Source organism: Melozone crissalis, unplaced genomic scaffold (assembly GCF_028551555.1).
Source record: "Melozone crissalis strain CALT ecotype California unplaced genomic scaffold, PUWL_Pcris_2 ptg000034l_1, whole genome shotgun sequence".
NCBI classification, from domain to species: Eukaryota; Metazoa; Chordata; class Aves; order Passeriformes; family Passerellidae; genus Melozone; species Melozone crissalis.
Window position 1 is genome coordinate 11,414,270 of NW_026535812.1, and position 16,181 is coordinate 11,430,450.

A 16,181-nucleotide genomic window follows, 5' to 3' on the forward strand; every position below is an offset into this window, starting at 1 on the left:
ACTCAGCGGAATAATATATTTCTTCTACAGATGTTTCAAGTACTCCATGGAGAAAAGCCACTCTATATCCAAGCAAATAACTGTGTAGAAGCCAGCGAGTGGATAGAGGCTCTGTGCCGGGTAACCAGGTGCAACCAGAGGAGGCTGAGCTTTTACCACCCCTCTGCTTTCCTGAACGGGAGCTGGCTGTGCTGCAAGGCCACGGCCGAGAGCACCGAGGGCTGCGCGCGCTGCACCGCGTAAGTGCTGCCTGGGGGTGGGAGCCACTGCAGCTCACACACAGGGGAGCAGGGCTTTCCCTCTCTCATTCTGCTAAATGCCACAGAGACCTGCCACGGGGATCAGGCACAGAGTACTGGATTTCTGTTACTTTGGGTGCCACCCTGTGGAGGGAACCTGCTCAGCATGAAAAGCACAAATACCCTGTTTCTGAGATCTCTTCATGCAGAATAATGGATTTAATTCAGATGCCAGGTTGCATGAAGAAATATGACACACCAGAAAGTTCAGCCTGAAAGTCTTCTCTCCTTAATGACTTTGTCTTGTTCTTTACAACCACTTCACATACTTGAAAGGAGTGCCCTAAGAAAGTCAGCTAAATAATCTTGCATGTAGATTTGACAAATCATTTGGGTTTTGTAGGTATGTTAGAAAAACTAATAACATCTTAAAATGGTTTAATGTCTTTTTAGAAGCTGATGATTTCTGAAAACAAAGAAATGCTTTGATTTATTTTAAAAATAAATTTATCCTTAACTGGGTAGGTTATATAAACTACATACTAAGTTTTGTGAAACTGTCTATGAGTGGTAAACATATTAAAAGGCTATGTGTAATGAAAAAGAATCTGTTTTTACTTGCTTTCAAGAATTATTGATTACCTGTCTTTGTTCCCCTTTTAGAGATGTTCCTGCTGATACTCAAATTGAGATTGATGGAGACAGAGAGACGGAAAGAATTTACTCCCTTTTCACTATCAACAGGTCTAAATTACAGAAGTTGGAAGGTACCCAAATGATAATTAAGAAGAATTACACTGATATTCAGTTCTAGTTCTCTAGGCCAAGAATATAAATTTTGAACAATTAACTGGATTTAACGATTCACCTGGAAATAATAGAAAGTAGAGAAAGAGATAGAAGATAAAAATTCCAAGTGCCCTGGTGTCCGATGTTCTTCAGGCATTTCTTTACAATAGATATCAGGCTTTGTTGTAACTGAATTTCCATATGTGTAATATTTTAATAGTTTAAACTGCAACTGTAGGTGGTGCTTTTCTGCCTTTGTTGTCCCTTTCCTTACTATGTGATGAATATTAGGCATGGTTTTGCTGTAAGGAAATGCTGAACTTCTCTTAATGTGAAGAGGAGAGAGCTGGATGCTCAAGATGCTGAACAGAGCTAGCAGAACATAAGCTATAGACTTGTAGATACATTTAATTGATACTGCCTCCTGCTTTTATCTTAATCCATTTTATGTATAAGCCCAAGTAACTTTGCATTTCAGAATGTTGGAGTTACCATTTGCATGGGAGTTAGATTTGGTTTTTAATTGTTGAAATTCTAAATGAGATGATTGTGGTTGTTTTTGCAGAGGCTTGTGGAAGTATAGCAGTCTATCAAGGTCCTCGGAAAGAACCAGATGATTATTCTAACTTCACCATAGAAGATTCTGTAGCCACTTTTCATACACTTCAGCAGATAATAGATATAATAGAAAAGCTGGATGAATCACATGAAAAATACCAGAAGAAGAGATCATCTAGTGCCAAATATGGTAGTGAGTAAGTATCTTGTGTAACTTTGACATTGATAAATGTGTATTTAAAAAAAAATAAATCGTAGGGAAAGGCCAGACTTGTTGGGGCAGAGATAATGAAGGTAGAGTTAGACAGCACAGACATGGAGAGAATGGTACATCATTTGTACTAGTGCAGCTTTTTGCCAGTTGTTGAAGATGCGAGTTCTTCTGGTATGGATTCATCTGTTCCTGTTGGGATTCCTGTAAGGGGGTGCAGTGACTCTTTTGTTTCCTTGCAGCTTGGCATTTGAAGTGCACACAAAATTTATCCATAACAGTATGCCTGCCTTCTTTCCCCCCCCACCCCCCAAATTTGGTTAAATAATTGAAGTATCAAGTTATATGAAACTGTCAAAATTTTACTGCAGAAACATATCCTTTAGGTTGCATATTTACTGTTTGTATTTCACTTGCCATACTCGATGATAAATACTATTTCTTGTGAATGTAAAAAACTGTTCTTTGGAGCACATTGTTGTTCCAGAGCACATTCTTTAATTCTCTTTAATCCTGGCTTATGCCTCTGGAACACCACTGGCAAGTTTTTAGATTTTGTCTTTGTATCACAAAGGATTGATTGAAGGAAAGGAAAAATATAGAAAAGCTCAAAACCTGGTATGGTTTGCTTAGGTTAGTGTTTGACCCAAGTTTTTCAGAGAAATTGACTGTGATTTAGAAGTCCCATGTGAAAGTAAATGAGGTTTTTGCAAATCACTAAATTTCACAATTAATGGTAGAAATTGGGATTTTGCTTGATAAATTAAAATCGCATGATGAGAACTAGAAAGCAAATGTTAATCTTAAAAGTATTTACATATAATATTTTGGTTTTTTGCAGAGAAAATCCAATTGTTGGAAAAGTTTCCTAACAAAAACCAACTGGCCCACTTGGATGAAAAAAGAAACTGGAAATGTTCTAGTGTTTTGGTTTTTTGTTTGGTTTTTTTTTTAAGTTCATTATATGCATTTTTGCAAAATATTTAAGAATGAACATAAATGCTAGTTGTGTTGACAATCTATTTAATATTTAAGAGAAAAATACCTTCTTGGAAATCTGGTTTTTAAGGTTTATTCTCATTTTGCTGAAGAACTTGAAGTTCCAGGTTCTTGAAATAACAGATGTGAATAAATCTAAAGGTTGTTTTGCCATTGTTTTCTTATTGGGAAGAGCTTTGTAAAGAAATAAGCTTTTTCATGGAAGAAAATCCACACTGCATTTGTTGGTTGGATTACATCTCAGTACATACACTGCAAACTTCCATGAGTTTACCATGAGTGCCTGCCCTGCTGATATGGATCTCGAAATAGAAATCCCAAGATCTTATGATGTGGAAAAGATCTGAAGCTTCACACTCAATACATTTGACTTTTTTTTTTCCTTGTATTAGGTGTTGTCAGGACTTGATTTATCTACAGTTGAAGTTCTACAGAACCATGCAGTATGCTGCAAATAATCTAGACAGCAAATACCAGTGTTAGTTGAGTTATTAAGTACTAAAGAAGAAATCAGGGAACTTACGTTGTACCTCTTGTTTACATTTGGAGTGAGTAATATATGGAGTGACATTAGACCACTATCTGTTTTCTTTAGCAGTTTTTAAGGTACATATTTTTACTTAATCTGAAAAGAAATGCAGGGTAGTAACATTCTTGTTAAATAGGTTTGCCTTCAGATAGAAAAATTGAAGTGTGAAGAGATTGTGGCTAAGTACTGATCAATTAACATCATCCCATGTATGATTTAACTTCTTTTTATAAAAAGTAATAACTACGTCCAGCTCAACTTTTGACTACAAATCTAATAAATAATCTCTATTGTAATCACTCAAAGCACTTTAGATATCTGGACTATCCCAGATTATTTTTAGATACTTTGTAGTATCTGCTTGTTATGATCAGTTGAATGATCAACATTGTTTTGTCTTTAAACAATGCTTCAGTGAATATTTTTGTATCTTTAGTTACATAGATTTGTATTTGCCACTTAACACAATTTTAAACTGGCATTCCTGACTTCAGTAAGATTAATTTTTGCTCACTTTGTCTGAGAAGTTAGTTTTCTGCTGAGAAAAAGTATATGTATATAACCAGAAAGAAGCAAAGGTATTACTGTGGCAACTTTGCTTCATCAGTATTAAATACAATGGTACTCCTTGGAATATTATTTTTAATAAAAGTTGTATGTGGTACTTTTATTTTTTAAAGCATTTTCTGTGGGGTCTTTTGTTGTTTTGTGGGGGTTTTTTTAGGTTTTGTTTTGTTTTTCCAATCACAATTTGGCCAAATTAATTAGGAATGTAACTTAGACTAGAAATCCACAATGCTTGAAACAGTAAGGTGTTGGAATTACCACACATTTATTATACTGTTGGAAGAATGCTTTCTATAATGGAAGCAAGGTGGTAAGACAGGATTGAAATTTCTTTGGAATGAATGTAACTTGTTAAAATGACTTCATTTTAATACCAAGATATTTTGGAATATCTGAGATTCAGTACTAGGACCTGCAACATCACAATCATTTAATCACCTCAGCTGGTTTTGCCTTTTCCTTTTTTTACACATTTATTGTGTTCAACAGGACTTTTATTTGCCAACAGTTAAAAGTGAGGGAGAATACAGCAATGCAAATAGATGTGTTTTGCCAATGTAAAGATAAATTGCCATTAATCAAAAACTGCCATTAAACAAAGTTGAATGTGGTTGAGGGTCAGAATTAGGGTTTGTTGTATATGAATTAACCCTGTGGCAAACCCTCTTCCTTGGAGCCATTTTCTGTTGTTTTCAAATTAAACTTTATGAAAAATTGAGTAGTATACTCTTGCAATGTTGGGGTTTTATAATATGCACTTTTTTTTTTTTGCTTTGGTACTGGAATATTGAGGAAAAAAAACCCAGAAGTCCATTGCATATTTGTGACCATTAAGATTTGATTTATCATTTTATAATGTTTTAAAGTACAGTAGATGTTCTAGAATTTAATTAGGTACAAGTAGAATGATTAATAATAAAAGTTGCATTCATTTTGATTAGTGTAGAAAAGTGATGTTATTCAGTAATTAGTTCTGTTAGGATTGTAAAAGGTTTAATGTTATTATGATGTATTGTTGAATGTATTTTTATTTAAATTTTATTTTCTTATCAAGACATTAAAATGTTTTGTAACATTGCTTGAGAATAACTCAGAAATAAATTACAACAAACCTGAGATCAGCTGTGTGTTTCCTGTGAGGCCTGGCTGTTTAAAATGGTAGCATTTAACTGAATGAATGGGGATTACATACAGGACTTGGGTGTAAAGAGAGAAACCTAATTGATGGTGGGGGCAGAAGCCACCAAAATTGACCTGGGGGATGTGGCATCTGCAGATTGTTCCATTCTAAATTGGTGGCTGGGGAGATAAGTGCTGGTTCATCATTTAGTGTAAGAGCATCAGAGAAGCCTTGGGAATTTGACAGTGTTGAAGAAGTTTGTAATGATTAGTCTGCTGAGTTGAAAGATAGCTGGTACTGTGTTGTTAGGATTAGGTGACTCATTTTTTTTCTTGTTACACTGATTTGCGTTCCATTACCTGTGCTGTGTACCAGGACGGGCTGTAGAATTTGTCAGAACTATTTAAAATATATTGCATGTGGAAAAAAAAAAGTTTACTTTTCTCAATCTGCTTTCTTTTCTTTATGTAATCTGGGCACTTTTTTTGCCACCCACTCTCCCCTCCTGTTCTTCTTGGGCATTTTTATAAGGAAGTTTTGTACAAGTGCTTTTTAGTGCACTGAGGTGTTTTGTTTCCTTGTGCAGAGAACTGACGTGTTGTCCTTTGTTGCCAGCATGGAAGTTTTTGTCAGGAGTTACAGTGCAAACCTTCCAGCAATTTTGATTAATTTTGATTAATCTTTAGTAAGATGTATTAAGGCCCAGTGTGAGTGGTCACTACATTTGCAGAGATTTGAAAGCAGAGGAATATAAAGTTGGAAGTACAGGAGGAAAATTTTTTCAGTGAACATTAAAAATAAGAATTGCATGTGTTCTGTAATGATTACAGCAGATTGATCCTTTCTTTTCTCTGCTAATATGCTGCCATCTCTAACCATTCCACTAATCAGAGTTTTCTCTAACCTGTGACACCAGAAGGGCATTCCCATTTCAGATCTGTAGACTTGGCAGTGTTGGGTTAACAGTTGAGCTTGATGATCTTAAAGGTCTTTCCTAATCTAAATTATTCTATTAATAAATATATGATAAATGATTTACAATACATTACCTTTAATTCCTGGTCAGCTGCATGACAAAGTTTGCAACATTTACTCACATGTGATAAGGACAGATCCTGTATTATGTTAAGAAGAGCATACATATCAAATCCAAATTAGGCCAATAAGATCCCAGTAAGAAGCAACTTCTAGTAGAATGGACAAATGCATGAAATTTAGTTGATGTTCTTACTTACAGAAGCATATTTAACTAAGGTTGGTGTGATTTATGCACATTAAATAAACGAGAAATTCTTTAATAGCAGTAAGGAGAGTATATCAGTGTTACTGTGTCCAGCTGTGATGAGACTGCTGCTGAAATACTTTGTGTGTTCCTGGGATTGATCATCATAAACAATGTTAAAAAAAAAAAATTCAGAGTTGAAGAGCAAAGTTGCAAGCATTGGAAATATAGCCTGTAATTCAGCTAAATTACTTTAAAAGGCATTGTATGTACTTAAATCAGGGACAAAAATGTTGAAATTGATTGCTGTGCAATGAGAATAAGATTTTAAAAGATCCAGTGGCTACAGTGTTCAGGAAAGGCTGTGCTTTGTAAGCATTTAATTAGGTACAAAAATAAAGAATTTTAATTAGGTATTCTTGGTAAGAATATTTTGGATATTTTTTTTTTACTAAAAGCAAATATATGACCTTGCTGAAATGCTTTTAAAATATTCTTTAGGTTAATAAATGTTTATGGCAAGTAACAAAATTCATCCATCTTGCTAATAGAATTTTCCATAGAAGATCTTGTATGATCAAGATTTTTAAGTGTTTGAGTCCACCATTATTTTAGCATAATTACTACTGCAAATGCCATGGCAGTTGTATGAAAGTCTAGTTAATAATTTCACCGAAAAGAGGATGTAAATCATTATACAGATTTTAGAAACTTTAAATCCAAACAATTGGATCAAAGAATTTGTTTGTTTTAAGGGATTGTGAATTGTTCCCCACTTTCATCTTTTCTTTTTTGGTCATTCCTCGTACACAGGGAAAAAAAAGCCGACAGGATTATAGAACAGCCAGAGTAAACCTACTGTGGAATTCAAGGCTTACAGGTGAAAATATCCTACCTGCTCCCTCTGATTTCTCCAAAGATCCAGGATATCCTGTGCTGTGTGGTGGCAGACTGCAGTGTGTCAGCAGCAGGGAGGGAGGCTGGTGAGTGTATCCTGAGCAGCGGAGGCTCCAAGGGCAGCAGCACCTCCCTCCCTCCCTCCTGGAGCTCAGCTGCAGCTCCCGGGGCTTAGCTCAGCCCTCGCCTGCTGCTGTTCAGGGTACAGAAACAAGCCTGGAAAAAGCAGGGAGCAGAGACAAAATGAGTTAGAAGGAAACTCCCCTTTAAGAATCAAGTGATTTACAGTAATGCAGCAGTACAGACCTGACAATTAGCTGCATCTTTCACCCACAGACCTCTAAAGTACTTAATGAAAGAAGGGGAAGTATCTACAATTCAGTCTCTTCTTTCCATACCAGGTAACTTAAGGCACTGTGCTTTGTATAGCAATACAAATTTGAAAAGTCCAAAAGGAAAGATAGAACTTTTTGAAACGCAAACAATTAGTTCTGTGACAACCAAAATAATTCATCTAGCTTCCTCCTGAGTAGTGCATTTATATTCCAGTTGAGTTCCTCCACGCTGTCATGGTGTGACATTTATAAGTGTTTGTTATTTTATTATTATTTATATATATACTTGAATTTAAATGCATATTTTTGACACTACCTTGGCTAAAATCTAGAAATAGAAATGTAGGTCAAGGTAAAAAAAATAGTTGTGATATGGTACACAGGATATAACACCTGCAAAGGTGAATAATGAGAAGTAAAGTTCACCTGTGCAACCCCTTCCAGTAATTTAAATATGTGAGTAAAGGGAGTTTCTATAGGCAAGTTACACAGCTTCTCTTTGTAGTGTTTGTATTTTTTGTTTGGGGTTTTAGGGATTTTTTTTCAGGAGTGGTGGTCTGATGTGGATTGGAGGTCTAGATTTGCTAAGAGTGGCTTTTGGGGTCCATCCTGATACTAGGTAGGATCCAAATATCAGAGAGATGTTAAAAATAATAAGACAGACTGTGCTACCTCACAACTTTATAGGAAGTGTCTATATTTCAAAATAGGAGGGGGCTGTGCCCCTGCACAACAACAGAGCAACATAATTTGGTTTCCAGTTTTCAATTGAGAATGCAGTTCTCTTCTCAAACAGCTAACTACAGTTAAAGTAGGCAAAAATTTATCTTCACACATTTTCTAAATTAAAGAATGGATATGAGATAGACATGGAACCTGAAAATCAACACTGTTCAGAGGTAATTGTAATAGCGGAGATTTACTCCACAGTAAAACAATTAGTGAACAAAACCACAGTATAGAATTTCATAAAGCAGTCAGGGGTCTTTGTGTCTCTAGGTTTTAATCTCTGCTGCAGAAGGAGACATGGATGAGCCAGGGTGTTGTGTGAAGAATGGAGAAGTTCCAAGGGTTTAGACTTGATCAAAGCAGCTCAGCAAAGTCAGGATCTCTTAAGTGTCTTGTGACACAGGGTTTTCCATAGAGGAAAACCTTAAAGCATAGAGGTTGCTTGGCAGAAGTCATTAAGGTTTTTTTAAATAACTTCTGTAAGGATTTCCCTTCTGTGTATTATGTGTCATGAATGTTCTTTTGTTTTACTTGAAGAGTAAAGCACAATGCATTTAAGAATTGGAGTTATTGCTACTTCTCAGTCTTTGAGCTCATTCCTGGACTTTTATGAAGTTCATGCCCAATCACATACATTTATAGGAATATCAGGATCCCTTTGCTGTGCTGTGCAGCAATATATTTGTGTGATTTCCTCCCATGCAGTGAGATGCTCCCAGTGCAAAAGCACACAGTTTATTCCAATGCATTGTTTCCCTAACTCCCGTTGTGATTTCCTTTATATTTCTACATGCCTGCTACATGTTCTATTTCACAGAAGCTGTACCTATCAACATTGGAGTCTGTTTCCCATTTTGGCAATTGCACTTGGCAGCTTCAGTAAACCCTTAGGAACTGCTACAGGTGGGTTTGTGACAGGTGGTGGTGTGCTCATACACTGCTGTTCCCTGTGCTCTCTTCCTGTCTTGCAGCCCCACTGGCCATTTATAGACCCATGTAGCATACTCCTATAGGGGAAGAGGCACAGAGAGACACAGATAACCAGAGTTTAAGAAATAGTTTTGGCAGAGGAGTATGCTTAAGTTGTTTTCTTTGGCAGATAAATTGACACGGTCCTCAAGTGTTTTGATATATATTAATCTATTGACAGAACAAACAGTAAGTGGGATAATACAGTCCAGTACACGCATCAGTTGGCCAAGATAAACACATACTTACATAACTGTTCTTTGCATTATCATAAAACTGACATTTTTGTCAAGGCTTTGTTTTTAATAAAAATAATTTTCACAGAATCTCAGAATCACTAGGTTGGAAGATACCTTCAAGATCATAGAGTCCAACCCATGCTCTAACATCTCAACTAAACCATGGCACCAAGTGCCACCTCCAGTCTCTTTTTAAACATATCCAGGCGTGGTGACTCCACCACCTCCCTGGGCAGGCCATTCCAGTACTTTATCACTCTTTCTGTAAAACACTTTTTCCTAACATCCAACCTATATTTCTCTTAGTGCAGCTTAAGACTGTGTCTTGTTCTGTCAGTGCTGCCTGGAGAAAGAGACCAACCCCACCTGACTACAGCCACCTTTCAGGAAGGTGTACAGAGTGATAAGGAGATGCCTGCCTCTCCTTTGCTCCAGGCTGAGCACCCCCGGCTCCCTCAGTGCTTCCTCACAGGGCTTGTGTTCTTTTTTCCCCATTCTGCAGCACACAATTGGCTTTAATTCTAGCTGAACAATCCCTTGATGGGCTGAAAGGAACTTGGTTTGAGTTCTCATTTTTAGATATTAAATTTGGAATGTTTTCAGTGAATGAGATGAGCAAATGCCCAGTCTGAAAAATGTGGTTTTTATTTACAATGAAAACTAGTGACAATGTACATAGGGAAAACCCTCTGAAAGAGCTGTCGTGGTTTGCGCCACTGTCCCTTGTGTCACCTCCAGTCGTGTGTGGCTGCAGGGGACGGATGAATTACAGACTGCCAGAACTACTCAAACATGCCTTGGAATTTTTCTTACACAGCTCTTTGGCTGATAAAATAGCAACAAAATCATTTTTAGGTGGGAAGCTATCACTTTATTTCTCTAAGGCAGTATGGACAGAGTCAAAGGTGCCTGTGTCATATTTGCTCTACTTTCACAGCTAATCTAAGTGTGGTTTGTATTTGACTTTGCATCATGTACAGCACATGTGTGATGGTTTGACAGCACTCAAACACAATTATAATCTCTGTCATAGTTTGCTCTTAGAACTGAAGAATTGCATCAGTTAGGGATACAAGGCAATTGTATAAATCTAAAAACCCCAAAACTTCAACAGAATTTTCTTTTTTTCATCTCTATTTAGAGGTAGTAGACATTTTACATCGCAGAAATTAAATGTACCTAATTAAAAAAAAAAAGAATTTAAACTTTTTGGATTACATCTAGCCCCAGTAATTCAAATTCAGAAGTGCCATGATGGTTTTTAAAATGGACAGAAAAGAATGATGAGTTAGAGTGGAGCTGGCAAAGGGAATTGAACAATGTGGATTGAGAGAAATGTGAATCAGCCAAGCGAAAAGATCTTATTCATATGCTGTTTAATAGTGTTCAAGGTGCTTCTGAATTGATAGTTGAGTAATGTGCATAGAATCTTTAATATAATTTTATTTATTACTTTATTATCAAGGTGGTCAAGCTGCACGCCACTGCTGAACTGTTTTGCTTATTCTGTGAGTAGTCTTAGGAAATGTGTTGATTTGGAGGATTGGGCTGTCTCCCCATTCTCAAGGCAGCCCAGACCACTGGTGAAGTTGTGATTGGTTCACGTGCACGCTGCGTACGAGAACATCCTTCATGAGCACTGGCAGCTTAGCTCCTGCCAGGTGTCCTGCTGAAACACAGCAAGTGCCTGAAGGCTCTGTGAAGGCGTTCGGTGTCCCGGCAGGGGCTCCTCGCCCCGCGGGCCGTTCCCGCGCCGCCGCCGCCGCCCCCGGGCCGGTGCCGCTCTGCGGGCGGGGCCGCGCTGCCGCCGCCGCCGCCGGAGGGTGGCGCTGCCGCCCGCGCGGCCGCCGCGTCCCCGCCCCTCCGCCATGGCCGATGTGGAGGACGGGGACGAGCCCGGCGCCCCCCACTCGCTGTCGGGCTCCGCGGGCTCCAAGGCGGGCGCTCCCGACAAGATGTTCTCGCTGAAGAAGTGGAACGCGGTGGCCATGTGGAGCTGGGACGTGGAGTGCGACACCTGCGCCATTTGCCGGGTGCAGGTCATGGGTAAGCGCCGGCCGGGCCGCCATGGCCGCGGGGCGGGGGGCCTGGGCCGGGCCTGGGGCCGTGCCCGCCGGCCCGGGCACGGCGGGCGCAGGGCAGAGGCGCGGTTTCCGGCAGACGGGGGGGGCTGATCCCTCCCGCCTCCGCTTCCTCCTCCGCGCCTTCCCGGAGGAGGAGGAGAAGGAGGAGGGCCCCGCGGGGGCCGGACCGCGGCGCTCCAGGGGCCGCACGAGTGCCCCCCTGGCCGGCCGGGCCGCGCTCCCTGCGCGCCTCACGCGGGGCCTGGGCCCCGCCGGGTGCTCCGTGACCGGCCCCGGCAGCGCAGGGCCGCCCTCGTCGTGAGGGCTGGTGCTCGTGTGAGGGCAAATCCCGCAAGCACCTATTTACAGCCAGGCTGAACCGAGGGCCGCGTGCGTGGGGCTGCTCTTTATGGGGTGGGTTTTATTAAGGCGTTTTTGTTAGGACTTTTTTTACGAACCAATTACGGATGTACATAAAAATTCATTTTTCAAATCTGTTAAACCAGGGTGTCTTACACTACTCTACAAGCGTGATTACTGGTGCAGTTTAACAATCACAAATTTACTGTGAAATCTGTTGAGTAAGGGGTTAATTTACTTGGTTTTGAAATCCACAGACTGTTTGAAAGCACCTTAATTGTTGACTGATATTACTGTTTTCTGACATTTTTGTTAAATATGGTATTTATCTTGGTTCTTCAAAACCTGTTTAAATTCTTCCTTCACTGTGCATATCCCATTTTTGCTCTTGGGCTGAGTCATGCTCAGTATAACTGTCCTCTCACTTGGGTGTGCAACACTTGGGCAGGACAAAGGGCCCAGCATCCCCTCCAGAGCACCTTGCTTTTGTAGGGCCCGGAACCATGATACTGAAATGAAGTCAGCATTTGATTTGACAGAAATGAGGCAAAAAAAAGCAATTCTGTCACTTCTCATAAATGTATTTTGCTGGGAGCCTTCTGTGGAACACAGGAGGCAAAAGGGTGTACAAGACGAAAAAAGGGGAAGCGCAGGCTGAAGTAGTGGGAAATTGATCTTTTACATAAGCATGTTTTGAAGATTATTTGCTTTTTTATGGTAAGCAGAGACCACTCTGGAAATATGAAATTGCTGTGTAAACCATAATGTAAAAAATGTAACAAAATCTTATCCAGAGCTATTATAAAAGTTAAAAAAAGGTCACATTTTTTCATAGCTAGACTAAGAGAGTACTTTTAATCTGAAACTAGCAAAAAAAATCTGAAAAAATCTAGTAACCGTTTTTTGGGAACAAACCACATTGTTAGAATGTGAAACTTGATCATTTCTGACTTCAGTTTAGCAATTTTGCGTTGACCCTGCCAGAGCGGGTCTGGCTCCTGTAGAGCCACTGCGTCTGCAGTAACCTCAGGTGGGAGGCAGTGCCAGGCTGGGACTGGCACTTGTTGAAGGTTAGTTTGACTTCTGCAGGGAAGGAGGTGTTAGCTGGCTCTGTTTTCTCCTGGTTTAACTCCTTGAACCAATGTAGCCTTAGATGCACAAGGAAAGAGACAAAAATGCAGGTGTGAGCTGGGAAGCGCAGGATTGCAGCTGGACTGGCTTTGCTGTCCTTATTTCAGTCTGACCCCCTTGGGGTTGTGATGTAGGAGTGGGGACAGGTTACTTTGGTGTGGTGGCAGTGATTTCTGTCCTTGGCACTCTGTGCTGAAAACTGCAGCTCTAGGGCTCCATAGGGCAGCTGATTTATTGTGACTTTCTGCTGTGACCCCAGATCAGTGGGCTCCCACACACCATGATACAAACTGAAGCACTTCAGCTGAATCACTTCAGCTCAATCTTCCCAGCACCTTGGCCCTTAACTGCTGTTGAAATATGAATTACAGGGACAGACAACAGGAAAGTTTTGCTTTTATCTCAATGAAGAAAGGGCAGCTGTTTCAGTCTGTCCTCTTTGTTCTCTATTACCTGAGAAAAGGAGGAATGTCTGGGCAGATCAATCCAAAATAGAAATACTGGCCCTATCTGGCAGACACTGCAAAAATACTCAAATCTAAATTCCTGTTGCACATTATAGTTTTGTCCTCTGGGAGAATTTGGTCCAACCAGTGACATGTAAGCCAGATTCAACCTGCAGGACACTTGTTTAAACTAGTTCCTTTTCTTTGGAGGAGATGAAGATGTGTTTGCTCACATAACAGTTGAACACTTTCTGTTGTGCATGATTCGTGCACATGTGTCTGTGGCAGCCCGTGTTGGGGCAAAGCAGAAGCAAAGATGTTTTTCCACTGCGCTGTGTGGCACAGTGGGAAGCCTGGAAGTTGCCACTCTTGTGTCTTACTGAGTCCTGGAGCTGCCATCCAATCCTAAAGCCACAGACTGGAATGCATGAAGATGATAAATATTTTTAATTAGATATTGTTCTGTATTTATTACCATATATTATCAAATGTACCGCTATATTTGTATGTTTGTGACTCCTGTGAAAATTAGATGCAGGTACTTGTTAAGGGAAGCTACTATAAAAAGTAGTAGATGGTGGGAGTTGTGGTGAGAGATGCACAGCCTAAAAAAATCAAAATTGTGAATGACTTCCTTAAAAGGAAATGCTGACATGTGAAAAACAAAGTCCTGTAATTAGGGTTTGGCTTTGTGCTTGCTCTGGTCTTAATATGCCTGAGTGCCTTGGCACAAATCTGTGGGCTTTTATATCTACAAAATGGAGAAGGCTTTTTTTCAGCAAAAGTTATGAAAATACCAAAGCAATGGAAAATAAACAAAACATGCTGGAGAGTTCAGAGTCCTTCTGATCTCTTTCAGATATATATTTCATTGTCATTTGCACAGTTTTAGAATTGAAGGGGGCTTTAATGTTAAAGAGCTGAACTAGACATCAAAACTTGAGCTTTTTACCTCTGTAAATTTGTATTAGAGTTTATATTTTCCTCTGACAAAGCTATTCTTAAGATGGAATCCTGAGAATCAAATTGAGTTTGTTCTTGTTTACTTTTAGATGCCTGTCTTAGATGTCAAGCTGAAAACAAACAAGAAGATTGTGTTGGTATGTAGTGACTTCATTCGCTTGTTTTTCAATTGAAGCTTCTCTCAGTATGGTGCATTTTAAAGTTTGAAGGGAATACTGATTTTATTAATGCTCAAAAGTAAACTGGTGTTTTGTCCTACATTGTATCATCTTCCTACATTAGTAATACTTTATGCTTTATTTTTGAGCATTAAAAAAAATCAGTTTTCATGTCAGCTGTGCTGTAAAACAAAACAGCTTCCAATTTCCTGTCAACACATACACAGCTAAGAGGTTTAGGTTTCTTTCATTGTGGGCATATTTGAGATCAAAATGTACATTTTTGAAGTGGGTAGGAAAAAGCTGCTTTTTTCTTCAGAGGTGTATGCCAGAAAGCACAATGGTAGTACAAGTAAAAACCCTCTGTTCTGAAATAAATGTGTGTCTGAGATAGAAAGTGGTATTTTTCCTACTCATAATTCAGAGATACTGGAGGCAATGACTTGGTTGTTCACTTTTCATTTTCGAAAGTGGAATCACTTCAGTTTAAGCATAATCATACTTTCAGTGCCAATGTATGCAGAAGAAGGTCTTAATTCTGAGTGTTTAAATTGGAAATAGTGAAAATTATCTCAAAGAATTTGCTTTAAACCTTTAAGACAACTTTTAAAGCAGTGGTAAACCTTTCCATGCTGTTGACCTTTGTGTTTTGAAGTGTATCGTCTCAAAAAAGCCACTGGGGTTTTTTGATGATGGTTTTAATGGGAATAGGGTTTTCCTGTTCAAGATATATTAATTGGCTGGATAAGTATTTAAGATAGACAGGAAAAATATAATTTACAGCACTCCTTTGATTGGTACCCTTGTGCTCTTGTGAGGAAAACATGAGCTAATAAGGAAAAAAGCAAAGTTCTAAAACATTATTCGGGAGTAAATGGGTAACAGAAAACAATTTTTGTAGTGTTGGAACAGCTGTAGCCTGTGAATTACTCCTGTTGTAAAGTCCCATTTTAGACTATATACTGTGTCACACGTGCCTCCCTGCTGTCACTGCAGTTCAAACAGTGCCTTTCACATGAGAATGTGGTGATGCACTCTGCTGTGATAGTGAGTCAAAGTGCACTGGCTTTATGTTGCTACTGGGGAGGATAAAGGGAAAAACTTTCATAGTTGCACTTATTTCCTGGGTAGAACACATCCCTAAATGTGTTCATACAGTCACAAACCCTGTCACTTTATACAAGAAGGTGAGAATATATGTGTTTCCTTTTTTAATGTTTGGAAGGAAGTAAAAGCCTTGATGGTGGAACGCATTATCATCAGGATGATTGTGATAATCCAACCTCAGGGGATAAATCAGTGATGACCTGTTTTGTCTGAGGTTTCCAGTGGTTATAAATATTTGAGAGTGATAGTTTGAATCTTGCTGTAGGAGTTGATTGAAGAGCTGAGTGTGACTGGAACATGTTCTTTCTTCTCTTTCAGTGGTTTGGGGAGAGTGCAATCATTCCTTCCACAATTGCTGCATGTCCTTGTGGGTGAAACAGAATAATCGCTGTCCCCTCTGCCAGCAGGACTGGGTAGTCCAGAGAATAGGCAAATAAAATCTGGAAGGATTTCTTTCTGTTGCACTTCCTGGAATGGTGTGTGTGTTATGGCCTATGCTGATGCAGAACAGAAGGTGTCCATCAGGTGACTCAGTGGCTTTGCCTGCTCC

The 16,181-nt window shown here is 39.4% G+C and overlaps 2 protein-coding genes across 3 annotated transcripts in view; both read left to right on the plus strand.

Moving 5' to 3' along the window:
* Positions 1-5,348, plus strand: part of RASA2 (RAS p21 protein activator 2) — a 45,476-nt gene extending 40,128 nt beyond the window's left edge. The window contains exons 21-24 of the mRNA XM_054282466.1: positions 31-239; positions 903-1,006; positions 1,594-1,783; positions 2,639-5,348. Of these exons, the coding sequence (XP_054138441.1) occupies positions 31-239; positions 903-1,006; positions 1,594-1,783; positions 2,639-2,669 (534 nt within the window). The 3' untranslated portion in view covers positions 2,670-5,348. The remainder of the gene's footprint in view (positions 1-30; positions 240-902; positions 1,007-1,593; positions 1,784-2,638) is intronic.
* A 5,909-nt stretch (positions 5,349-11,257) lies between these two features.
* Positions 11,258-16,105, plus strand: RNF7 (ring finger protein 7). 2 transcript variants are annotated; one of them, XM_054282659.1, is made up of 3 exons: positions 11,258-11,449; positions 14,456-14,503; positions 15,950-16,105. In XM_054282659.1, the coding sequence occupies exons 1-3, from the start codon at positions 11,272-11,274 to the stop codon at positions 16,066-16,068; spliced, it is 345 nt and encodes a 114-aa protein (XP_054138634.1). In that variant the 5' UTR covers positions 11,258-11,271; the 3' UTR covers positions 16,069-16,105. The 2 variants fall into 2 exon arrangements, with proteins under 2 accessions (XP_054138634.1, XP_054138635.1); XM_054282660.1 differs by having other exon boundaries at positions 11,258-11,442; positions 15,950-16,006.
* Positions 16,106-16,181: the final 76 nt, after the last annotated feature.